Source organism: Macrobrachium rosenbergii, chromosome 14, assembly GCF_040412425.1.
Source record: "Macrobrachium rosenbergii isolate ZJJX-2024 chromosome 14, ASM4041242v1, whole genome shotgun sequence".
In the NCBI taxonomy this organism is placed as follows: Eukaryota; Metazoa; Arthropoda; class Malacostraca; order Decapoda; family Palaemonidae; genus Macrobrachium; species Macrobrachium rosenbergii.
This window is the reverse complement of record NC_089754.1, coordinates 6,220,303-6,232,802: the sequence shown is the minus strand read 5'-3', so window position 1 is coordinate 6,232,802 and position 12,500 is coordinate 6,220,303. Positions and strand designations below refer to the sequence as shown.

At 40.4% G+C, this 12,500-nt stretch overlaps 1 protein-coding gene across 4 annotated transcripts in view; it reads right to left on the bottom strand.

Moving 5' to 3' along the window:
- LOC136845702 (alpha-tocopherol transfer protein-like) overlaps positions 1-12,500 on the bottom strand; it is a 732,943-nt gene that overhangs the window by 33,236 nt on the left and 687,207 nt on the right. For all 4 annotated transcript variants that reach the window (XM_067115855.1, XM_067115856.1, XM_067115857.1 and 1 more), the window contains 2 exons: positions 2,479-2,801; positions 1,996-2,101 (listed from right to left, as the gene is read on the bottom strand). In XM_067115855.1, coding sequence (XP_066971956.1) covers positions 1,996-2,101; positions 2,479-2,801 — 429 coding nt within the window. The remainder of the gene's footprint in view (positions 1-1,995; positions 2,102-2,478; positions 2,802-12,500) is intronic.

The window sequence follows — 12,500 nt, the reverse complement described above, 5'->3', positions numbered from 1 at the left end:
AATATGGCGTAAGTTCTGAGAGCCATTTTCACTATCGAATCTAAACTTTTCTCGTTCATGGCGACACAATTCGTGCAAAGTACGGAATCAGAAGTTAAGTCGATTTTCACATGCCAAATGCAAGAGTGTTCGGCCAACGCAAACCTGCGTCAAGGCAGAGAATTACACCCCTAAAAATGTCTCTTCACCCAAATAAACTACATTCCTATCTCTCACAAAATAATCATTTGCTGCCAGCCAAGAAGAACGCCATAAAAAAACAACCCAATCCTACTTGACCTTTAACCTCTAAATTTTACCCTTTTTTCACTCGAGATAGTCATTGGAATTGTATAGTTGTGGAGTTTTGGTCAAGGGTAAATGCTTTTTTACCTTATACATCTTAATTTTGACCTCACTTTGCACAATGGCATCATTAGTGAATTATGCATGGCAAACACGAAGTATAGATCAAAAGTATTGCAACGGTTATATTCCTACTCGACTTTTGAGGACTACTTATGAAGCTGACCTTGACTTACTGAGCATCAGCTCATTAGTTCAGATTCATATAAAAAAAGATAAATTACTGTTTGACCTTGAGCACGACTGAAAATTCTAAGGTTGTTTTTTTTTCTCTCCCGAAATGTAATCAATCCTCTCCAGTAACGAGGCCCACTTTTGAAACATTTCTGTATAAACACATGCATACCATTTTGCGTATCCCGTCAACAGACTGACAAACCAGAACAAAAACAACCACTTCATCGAAGGTAATAAGGTATTCAAAGTACGTTGCTCTCGGTTTTTTTTATACTAGGATATGAAATGCATACGTACATATATGCATACATACATACACAAGTGCGTGTGCGGCGTGCTTGAAAAATGTAATTAAACAGATGAAATGTCTACTTTCGCATAATAATAAAAAAAAAATAATCTAAAAATATGGGAAGGGTTTCTGATTCGGAAGCAGTGAGCCTTATATAATTCTTTTTTCTCCCTCCCCTGACTGTCTCAATCTGTAAGTAATTTCCAAAAAAGAAGGAATACAGACGAAGGTTTAGTTCCTCATTGGGCTGGTGGGCTTCGTTCTCAGCTGGCACTCTGCTGGCCGCGAGTTCGAATCTCCGACTGGCCAATGAAGAATGAGAGGAATTTATTTCTGGTGACAGAAATTCATTTCTCGCTATAATGTGGTTCGGATTCCACAATAAGCTGTAGGTCCCGCTGCTAGATAACCAATTGGTTCTTAGCCACGTAAAATAAATCTACCCCTTCGGGCCAGCCCTCTCTAGGAGAGCTGTTAATCAGCTCAGTGGTCTGGTTAAACTAAGGTATACTTAACTTTGAGATAAAACTATTCATGGCAGCTTAAATAACCAGAACGTAAGTGAGTGGGATGAAACAGTGACTAGGAGCCACTGAAGGATAAAGGAAGTGCCAGCGAACACCATTTGGAGTCTTCCTCAAGACTTGACCGAATGAAAGAGGGAGGTCGGGCGTAGGGTTCTGTCTTTCCTTATCAAGAAAATAAAAAGAAATAATGCTTCCTGAAATGACCAAGAGATCCTGGGAGTCCCAGTCATGGGTCGCAATGAGGTCCAAAAATCGAGTGAGTTATTGTAGTGAATTACTACTGGAAAAAAGGTTGCCAACAGAAATAAGGGGATGTTTACACGATACATGGCCAGTGACTATGAATTTCTACTACTGATCCCAGACAAAGACTTGAGACTTTTATCTTTTAAAAATAACGCTGCACTGACTTAATCTTATAAATTATGCCTAAATGAAATTTCGAAGATTATTGTTACACTGCCGCCACCTTACCTTAGGAGTGATATGACATCAAAGATGGGAGACGCAGGTGTACTACCGCACAGTACACTTAAAACGGAATAAATAAATTCTCGGGGAACCTTTCAAATATCCTGTGCAACTCAGGGATGTTACAAGTCATTCTCATCTTGACCGTTGTCTTTGTACGTTAAAAAAAGAACTGTTACTCACCATTGCCATCGCTTTGTCATAATCAAATTTTCGAGCTCTCAGGAAAGACAGGAGGAATGGCTTATCAAGACGTGACTTTAGCCGTGGTTCTGCCTCTACCATTTCCCTGAAAGTAAAGGGTAAGCTTTAGGACCCTAAGTCATTACTACCTTTAAAAGACATTCTAGTACGTTATTTTGTTGGGTCAACCTTCTCTCTCGAGAGACGAACAATAAGTGGAGGGCTAAATGGACCAGACGAGGACAGATATATGCCTAAAAAGTTGTCTCTAGATGAAGGAAACCTTATCCACAGAGTAAAGCCACATATGTATGAGGGTGCATACCCTGGGAAAGAGTTCTTATAATATTTATGTTAAAACCATGGTTGCATAGAAACTGTACCAATTTAAGTTCTTATTTCTATTGGTACAATGCTGCTGTTGCTGAGATTTTTGGTTAGCAATTTATCAATGACTATCTTATTTCTAAAATCACAACTTACCTCAGCGCCTGGACATCACGATCTACCCACTCAAGTTTCTCATGAAGGTCATCTTCTGCTTCAGGAACTACGGCTGAGGGCAGCGTGCCGTCTTCATCCCCTGAGACCATTCTCCTGTCCCTCCTCAGCACTGCCTCTACGGCAGGGTCCAAACTTTGCTCAAAGTATCGCTCGGGCGTTGCGCCAGTTGTGCAGTCACTCACGTCCTCAGGCTTGGCTTCTGCCGCCGGCGACAAGTCTCTGGCGGCCATTTCACTCTCAGTCAAGACTTCACTCTTGTTGGGAGTGTTCTGGTCCCTCTTGGTCTCTCCTTTGGTGGGATCCTTTTCCAACAGGGGAAAATAACGAGATTAATATGAAAGGAAAAATGCCAGGCCTGAATTCTTTCAATATGATATTTCAAACGCTTCGATATCTGGCATATCTACTGATTATCACCTCACAAACTAACAAAGTATAACCAAACATAGGCGCCATAACTTTACTAGGTTTAACAAATTTACAAACTGCTAAACTTACAGATAACACGGCAACAGTACGACTGGATTTCTAACGCACAAGAAATCCCGCCACGTCATGGTCTTTTCTTCAGGTCATCAATACTTATTAGTTTCCCGTGGGTGCAATAAGCATTTCAAAATGTATGCAAGGAAAATATAAATGATTACACGTTTTCTGCCGATTCATCGCCCGCTTATTTTCTCGCATAAGCAATCCATCGCAAAACACTAACCAGTGCTAACCTAGCTTGAAAAAAGGAAAAATAATCCGTCTTTTTTAGAATACCACTTTAATTACAGCTTTTGTGGGGCATTTGTTAAGATAATCAACGAAACACATAATCCAATTCCAAGTTCTTGATGTTCGATAAGGACGGGCTGCGTCCGTCCACAGTCATCTTACAGATGTCATAAAATACAACAGCGCAGTAAACTATGAGTGTGATGCAAAATTGTAGCCGATTTGCTACATTTGCGCGAGTTTGCTTATTTCTTACAATATGAGGCTGTATATCCAATATAAAACATAAAACCTACTCCATTTCTCCAGCTCATGACGCAAAGACACGCATACGAGAGAGAGAGAGAGAGAGAGAGAGAGAGAGAGAGAGAGAGAGAGGGCATAAGCATATAACTGGAGAAAGAGAGATAAAAAACGTAAAAGCGCGTAAGCAGAGAGGTTGCATAAGCATGTAAGTGTGGAGAGAGAGAGAGAGAGAGAGAGAGAGAGAGAGAGAGAGAGAGAGAGGGGGAACGCACGTGCTTGAGCAAGCGGGAGAGAGAGTAATTTGTGTTCGTTTGGCAAACATAAGAGTCAATTCAATTCTTTTACTGTAAACTACTGAACGCCATTATTGTGGTTTCCTGCAACTTCATTGCTTGACCACTCCACCTTAAGTGTCCTAATAGCATTCTAGTTTTAGGAACTTTTCCAATTTCCGATGCAAATTATAAGGGCTGTTGGTAACTATTCACAATACTACTGGAAGTTTCCATTCATCGGCAGTTGCAGAATGATGCATATTTTTTTCGTATAGTATTTTTATTTTCATCATTTTTATTTTTGGTTTTTTATTTCTGTTTTATTTTATTTTTATTACTTTTATGTTTAATATTGATTTTTCTTTTTTTCTTTATATTAAACAGGTATGTCTAATTCAACGCCTATATGATATGAGAGCTCTGGCGTTCTGCTTGAGTGATGTGTACTTGAGTTGTAATTTCTTTTCGCCTAATTTAGCCAAGCCATTCGGCACTGAACAATTAAGATGGCTTTTACTCACCTATCTCGATTTCAGTCAGTCGCTTTCTTATACTGTAAACAACTTCCTTAGGCTCCTTTCCTTTATTATTAGAAAGGAATGGGATGGAATATAAAATTTAGGCTAAAGGCCAAGTGTGGGAACCTACGAGGTTATTTAGAGCTGAAAGGGAAGGAGTAAAGGGGCGTTTAAACGTGTAACAGGAGAGAGTGGAACGTGGGATGGAAGAAAGAGAATATGAATTGAGATACAGTAAAAGGAATAAGTTAAGTATACCTTAGTTTAACGAGACCACTGAGCTGATTAACAGCTCTCCTAGGGAGGGCTGGCCTGAAGGATTAGATTTATTTTACGTGGCTAAGAACCAATTGGTTACCTAGCAACGGGACCTACAGCTTATTGTGGAATCCGAACCACATTATAACGAGAAATGAATTTCTATCACCAGAAATAAATTCCTCTAATTCTTCACTGGCCAGTCGGAGAATCGAACGCGGGGCCACCAGAGTGCTAGCTGAGAACGGTACCCACCCTTCCAATGAGGAACTAGTAATGAAAAGGGTTGAAGCTAGGGGGCGAAAGAACGCTGCAAAAATATTTAAGTAGTGTTTGCAGTGGACCGCGTGAGGTGCACTGATGGCAGTATTCCCCTATGGAATTTCTTCATTATTGTCCAATGTGACATCAATACCGTTCTTATTTCCATAAATCAAACCTTAGTCGATTCTCCAGTGCGTGTTTTTGTGTACTGGTTTAACCAACAACAATTTGATAATGAGGTTTTGTTTCTTTGCCGAAGTTGCGCAAATTTCTATCATCCGCAAACGAAACTAAATTTCTCTGTTGTTTTTTTATCTCACGTTTCTTGCCCTTACCCCTCCCCTTCTCTGGTGCTTAATTACATTTTCCTAGTTCAGCTCTGCGTATCCTTCCTTGTCGTTACCTTACTACATCTTTTTATAAAATAATTTCTCTCTCTCTCTCTCTCTCTCTCTCTCTCTCTCTCTCTCTCTCACACACACACACACACGAACAAACGCAATCAGAATTAAATGGTATTCTCTTCCCCCTTGAAAACTCCCCTTGCTTTCTACCTTGTTTCTCATTATTTCGACGCTGTAATTTAGCTCTTTTTTTCTTATCCTACCCTCTTTCTGGGGACTGTCAAAGTGAAAACGACTAGATAATGGTCATAATAACCAACTAAACAAGCCAAAATTCAATGCAAAAATATAAAGCACTTATGACTAAATGGACATGTGACTTAAAGATTTACATTATTCCCAGAAGAGTTAAACCTTGAGATAAAACGACCCCCATCGACTTATAAGAAAATGTAATTAAGATTGTCATTATTGCCACGTGCGCTGATACCCAAACGCCCCCCCAAAAAATACGTTAAAAGCAAGGGGAAACAGAAATGAAATGCCTTACTGCATGGTCAGGCGTGTATTTCAAACTTTTTTTTTTTTTTTTTTTTTAGACAATCTCTGCTGGTATCCCCACTTAACAAGACCATCCATTTTAAGGAATGGGAAAGGATTATCATTTAGAAAAACAACTATGGCTGCGATTTTGTAACTAAAGCTCCGGTCTTATTGCAGTTTAAAATCCAAAATTATGGAAAAGTAGCAACGGAAGTTTTGGCGAATAAAATTCTGAAGGCTGTATAGGGTACAAAACGTGGGGTGCTGTTAAAATGCCAGTACAGATAACGACGCATAATTACAAACGCAATGCCACCAATTCAATTCATTTTCCAAAATGGTTCGTTAACGATTGAAATACACAAGGTCCTGTAACCATAGGGGTGGGGAAGGGTCGGGGCAGACATGGGGGAAGCACCTTCATCTCTAACATCAGGATCTGGAGTGTGATTTAAGGGGTAATGGGACGCAAAGAGGCCCTACTTAATAACCGAACGAGTTCCGGTTAAATGGACTTGAAACGGCTAACATGAGTCTTCAGAGGCCCTGCCTTGGCGGCAGTTGATCATTGCTAAGCATTAACTCGTCGGAGGTTTCTTTGCAGCCATATTTCCCCTCTGTTTCCCTTTCCTTTTCCAGAGATGAGCCTGCTGTCGCTATCAATTTCACAGAACGAAAAGTCAAAATACAATTCTGTCATGAAAACAGATTCTAGTTCGGGCTTCATTCTCGGTTCTGCCTACGACATCAGGTGTTCACACGCCTGCAAAAACACGCTTAATGAACTCTACCAGCTCACACTGATGACAATGAAAGTGGAGATTCGAAGGGAAAAGCCATTTGTTTGCAAGAGAATTTAGTTTGCTGTTACAGTCACTGTCAATGAAATAACTGAATAATCTGATACCGTATTTCGAAAAATAACAAAGGTGAATGATTTAACGTTGTATGCTGGGCATAATAATTAACATCATCCAATTACAAAATAAATCCTCTCTGATGAGGCAACATCGGGAGGACGGACACACACACACACACACACACACACACTTTACAACCTTTGATTGCTGACTTAGGGAGAAACTTCTTAGCATATCCATAAGCTAACTTGAAGGCATCATTAGCAACGCTGCAGACTCAGCATCTATGCAAGGTCAATCGTCTCTACTCTACAGAGTTTTTGAACTAAATAGATTTTCAAGTCCTTAAACTTTTTCCTTTGCCTCAAAGCACCACATTCAGAAATACCAGAAAGATAGGGCAAACAAATACGGACACACACACACACACACAAACACGCGCAAACACATACTTTTCACCCTTCCATTCTCGGTTTAGAAGATACCAGTTCGACTTTGTAGATGTGTAGTTATTTCTTATCCATCCCTCTCTCGCCCTTTGCTTTTTTTTCACAAAAATTCAACACAGTAAAATGCATTTTTCCTATCATTACGTGGACACATTCCCAGGGAAATATTTGGTTAAACAATATCTATACTTTTGAACCATCTTCCACAGTATATATTCAACAAGGGCTGCAATTTTCTTCCTTAGTATTCCCTCCGATTCTTTATAACCGCATTTAACATGCACCCATCCCCATACATGTCTTGGAAAACCGGCATGGTATGCATTCTCTGATATTTCTTCCACTGGAATTCGCTTTGTTTTTTCTCCTCGCATATTTAAACATTTGTTCTTCATTCTCATACCTCTCCCTTGTTTTGGTGAAATTATGATTAATGTCCAATGCATGAATTCCAAGTCACTCTTAAACAGCATATATAAGATTAAAGTGAGAAAATCTTTTGTCCATACAGCCTGCAAAACTTTGCAGGCAGTATGGACAAGAACTTAACAGGAGTAAAAACGTTTGGCTATATCTTTTGAACAACTTCATCCCATAGCCTTCAGATTGAGTCAATAGCCCTCAAGACTGTATGGCTCTGTGACGATTCTCTTCCTCTGCTACCAAAATTTGGAGTTTCTGACATTCCATATCCTAGGCCTCTCATTTTCTTCTGGTTAAGTTTAACCAATCAACCCTACTCCTGCAGGGAAAAAATTCCATTGTGGTGTTGATTCCACTTTAATCTCTTCTGTGAAACTTGAGTCAGTAGTCTTGCATGTAGCAACGACAAACCTCCAAAATTTCAAACTCTGATTGATATCTAGTCCAAAAAAATTAAATTTCTCTTCTTTGGATATGGTACTCTTCAGACCATTCCTTTGAGTGCTGTTAAAGCTTTGCAACCTAACCTATTGATTCCTTAACGGAATCTACAAAGATGCTAAGCAGAATCTGTGAATACTGAATGGACAACAGTCTTTACAACAAACTTATTCACCACCTCGAAAGTTGGAACTTATCCTTCTATTATTCACACAGAAATTTTATTTTTCCTCTGTTTACAAAAGTTTATCATCATCAGAGGTAATAACTTGGTATATTTTTCCTCCGTGAGGCATTTTTTCTGTTGTATCCTTGGTGGAGATCATAAAACCTTAGGCTTTATCGTTACCTCATTTCCATGGTCTTAAATAGTGTGAGAGAAACTACAATGAGGTCAGTAAATTCTTTACCTCAAATATGTAAATTATATTGCGAATAACTATGTGAAGAAACCAGCATCTATCTTTTTAGAGACAAAATGGTCATAAAAATAAAAGTATAGTGACACTCATCAACTCGCAACAAATATGTATCTAGTTTGCAAAGAGTATCGTTTAATTGGTGAGGCCCAAAACAGATGTGTGGAATAGACACTACTATTTCCATTACATTTTTCCAGAGTATTGAATATTTCGTAGGCCATTATGCACCATTAAACCCTCTTGCTTTGAATGGACTTAGCTGGGCACGAGAATAATGCTAGAAATCTTGCAAATTTTTTTATTAACCATGGTTTTTACTTCACTGGCAGTTGGTAAAGACCAACTTTGAATTAATTTTTTGCTTTATATAGAATCTTTGTAGTATTCTGCTATCATAAGTAACCCCAGCAAACAAACAAACAGGATGAGTTTGGTATATAAATTCTATACCAATAAACCTACAATGGGCTAAGTATATTTGTTCAGTATCAGGATGAATTTACTCATAAATAATCCTATCGTATCAAGATGCATCTATATCTGTCAATTGGTGTTTGTTTGTGTGCCCCAGTATCATTCAAGTAATGATACATGGCTCTAAAGAAAAGCAGAGCCTCCTGGCCTTCAGAGATTTGAATCATCATTACTGCCAAGAAGATACCTTCACAGCACTATAGTAGAATGAATTAACCAGAAAAACAAGCGTGGAAATTAAATTCAGTGGCATCATAACAAATCTTTGATGTATAATTCTAATTTGGTTGCTTCGTGACTACACACACATTGGGATCAACCTGGAGATATACGGTCTGCTAGTAATCGATACTTTTGGTTACACATCCTATGAGGAAAATATTCCAAAATGAGGAAAATTTGCATTGTCCTTTGATATACAAACCTGAAGTCTTTTATATGGATTACTTTCAGCAAAGCCTAGTCTGGATGTTGAAGCCTGGTAACAAGGTAGGTAACTATTGGAGTGAGGGGGTGGACGTTCATCCACTCACACGGCTAACAGCATAATTTTTTCCATTCTGCAATGTGGGCAGGTTGCAAATGGAATTATGATAAAAGACTAAGTTCGTATATCTAGGGAAATTACAATTTATTTTGAATTTTCAATATTGAGATTTACTCCTTAAGTGGGAGGCATTATCCAAAGAACAAGAATAGTGTTGTTCTTTCACTCAGAAATGAAATGAGAGCAGGGAAAGACTGACTCTTAGAACCACCTGTACAAAGTGGCACAAGCAATTCAAATATAGACAGGGCTCCATACCCGTTTGGCTTGCATGTAACCTCACCCTAGGAACATTTAGAACTATGGCTTTCCTTCTGGGACAGGAAACCAGCTCCACCCTCTTGTTGAAAGTGAGATGGAGGGATTAACATCTAACAACTACAACAAGTCAGAAGCCCTGTCATGTAACTCACCTGCACACCTTTGTAAACTTTAGGCATGATCTGTCCTATCAGGTATTAAGCAGCTATACAACAAGTAGAGCAGCCACTGCAGGGCCTAAGGTGCAAGTATACAAAGATTCATGGGCTACATCCCTAAGGCAGCAGGAAGTAAAGGTGTTCTAACAATGCCCAACACTTGCCCCTCAGTACCTGTGCCAATGAAAAGTTCCTCCTAAATGATAGGGATGGAGCAATGCCCCTGACTTTATGAGCCCTTACTTTGGATATGAAACTGTCACTCTCTCACAATAGCTTGTACAGCCTGTTTGATAACTTCATGAAGACAGGAGAAAAAATTGGTCTTGGATACTTCCCTCTGTCTGCCAGTAAAAATGAGCAGTTATCAACAATGAAGCCTAAGTTGTTGGGTCATGCTCTGGTAGAACTACAAAACTCACTGGACACAATGGGGTCTCGTCATGATCATCACTACATTCGCCAAGAGAGGACGTTGAGAAACTACAGAATCACTTGTTAAGGTCTTGATGGGTCCTGCCTCATTGGCATGAACTCGAAAATGAATGAGAACAGGAGGGATCCTCACCTGGGTGAGACTACAGAGAATGAGAGTCATTTCCACTAAGACATTATGGTGTGGGCAACCAACCCCATAGCTCATAGTTTGGCAGCCAATAAAGAGATTCCTTCTGCTTAAAGCCATTCCAGGACTAGTTTTTCACTAAACAGACAAACAGGATCTGAGGCATAGTATCTCTATCACATCAGAAAGTGGAGAAGCAGTTTGGACGAGTGACTGGAAGAGAGGGAGTCTCTAATCTAGAGATCAGAACCTTCCTCCTCTGTGCACTGTGAGCAAGCAGAGACCTCAGCAGGTGACACGATGTTGAAGCCTCGGGGGCAAAACATGGGTTATTCTCTTGAGATGGCACCAGGCGCCAGGCGTAGAGCTTGTTACTTCCCAGAGGATATTTCAGCACTGAATGAACCTAATGACCTTGCAAAAGTGCCTTTCTAGCTTTGTTTGCATGGGTTCAGGGAGCATGGGACCCATAGGTCTAGAGGCAGCTCAGGGAAACGGTGCAACAATCCACCACTGCCTCCTCTAAGGATTGTGATGAGTGGCTAGAAAGAGCTCTAGACTAGAGAATTGGTCTGAAGACAAAGGTGATCATACTTGATCAAATTTCAGTGCATTCTAGTCCTTAGTCAAAAGTCTAACCAACCAGGCTGGTCCCACCACCTTACAAAGAAAAGTAGGTTTGTATACTGCTTGTTCCTTGCAGAGTAATACTGAGTAGTGCATGGGCCTGGTTGAACTCAAGTGGAAACAGCTCTAAATGGATCTGGTTCAAGTATGATCTGGGCCACTTCCACTTACAGGTGTACAAGCATGCTTGTAATCCATGGACTGGTTATGCACATATTCTGGGACAGATCAAGCTCACTCTGAAGGACTATAATGGCTGATGGTCCTGGGAAGCTTGTACTTTTCCCTTCATGCAAGCATGGAAAGAGTCAGGGTTGATTCTTCTCTCCACAGAATGCCCTGCTGGTGACTAGGGGTGAGTGTAGTCACGCACCAGGGACGGAACAGGAACAAGCTCATGTACTGGTGGTCAATCAAGAGAAAGCTTGTGAGCCAGTGCACCTGCAACAAACACAATCCCTGGGAATGGATGCAAGGATCATCATCCTTCTTATTCAACGAGTGACTGCCATAAGACCAGTACTTAGACTTCTTGCAGATAGCTGTCTTGCATGCATCTTTCTTTGTTCCTGTCAATCTGGAGATGGAAAAAAAAGAGGAAAAGGAGAAGGCAGACAATAAAGAGGATGAGGAAGGTGAAGAAGGGTAGCACTTCTTTCACCTCCTACAACCTCAGACTTCTCCAAGTTCTCCCAAGCCATCAAGTTGAGGCAGACATCCTGGAGGGGACAGGAGGTACAACAGGGGCTGCTGGAGCAGCCACAACAGAGGCAGCAAGGCCATCAGGAGTAACAAGAATGGTGTGAGCCACAATGGTCTTAGATAGAAGGGCAACTGCTGAAGTAGTGAGGTAAGCCAAGACTGAGGCAGGTAAGGAGCTTCTGGCTGAAAAAAAAAATCTACAGAAAAGTGTACAAGGAAGGATATCCTTTAGTTACTAAGTCCCCTGGGGAAGTCTTGACATTGCAGAATATGGAGAGACTGAAAATATATTGGGAGCGATGGGATTATGGAAATTGCCATCATATAAACCAAATTTCAATCTGCAGTGTCTCCATTGTGGTCACCGTCTGATTCAGGTGCACCCTCCTAGAACCAAGCAAGAGGAGAATGGGTGGAAACCACCCCAAAAGCAGGAGCAGGAGATACAGCCAGTGAAATATGGTAAAGTGCAGGGGGCAGAATGGCAGTGAATTACCCTTGAAGGACGCCAATGGGACCTTCCTCCACGCCGACCTGTGTTTGCTCTGTTGGGCAGGTGACAACAAGACACACTCAATGCAGTTCAGAGATGCCACACTCTTCTGACCTCTTCAGAAAGTACAATAAAAATGATGGTCAACATCAAGAAGACATGAAACGTGCATGCATGTGTTCATATTACCTGAATTTTACATTATTCATTCCTTTGAAGAGGACAATCGTCAGGCATCATTTTTACTACAGTCAAGATCATAATGAAAATCAAAGATGTTAAAGTCATCAACCATTCATTCAGTGAAATATTTAACAAAACTTTACCAACAGCTAGGGTGGACAGTGAATATCTGGGTCCTCAACTCCCTCACTCACCTGTCGCAGCTACCTTGTTACCACCTTCAAAGGC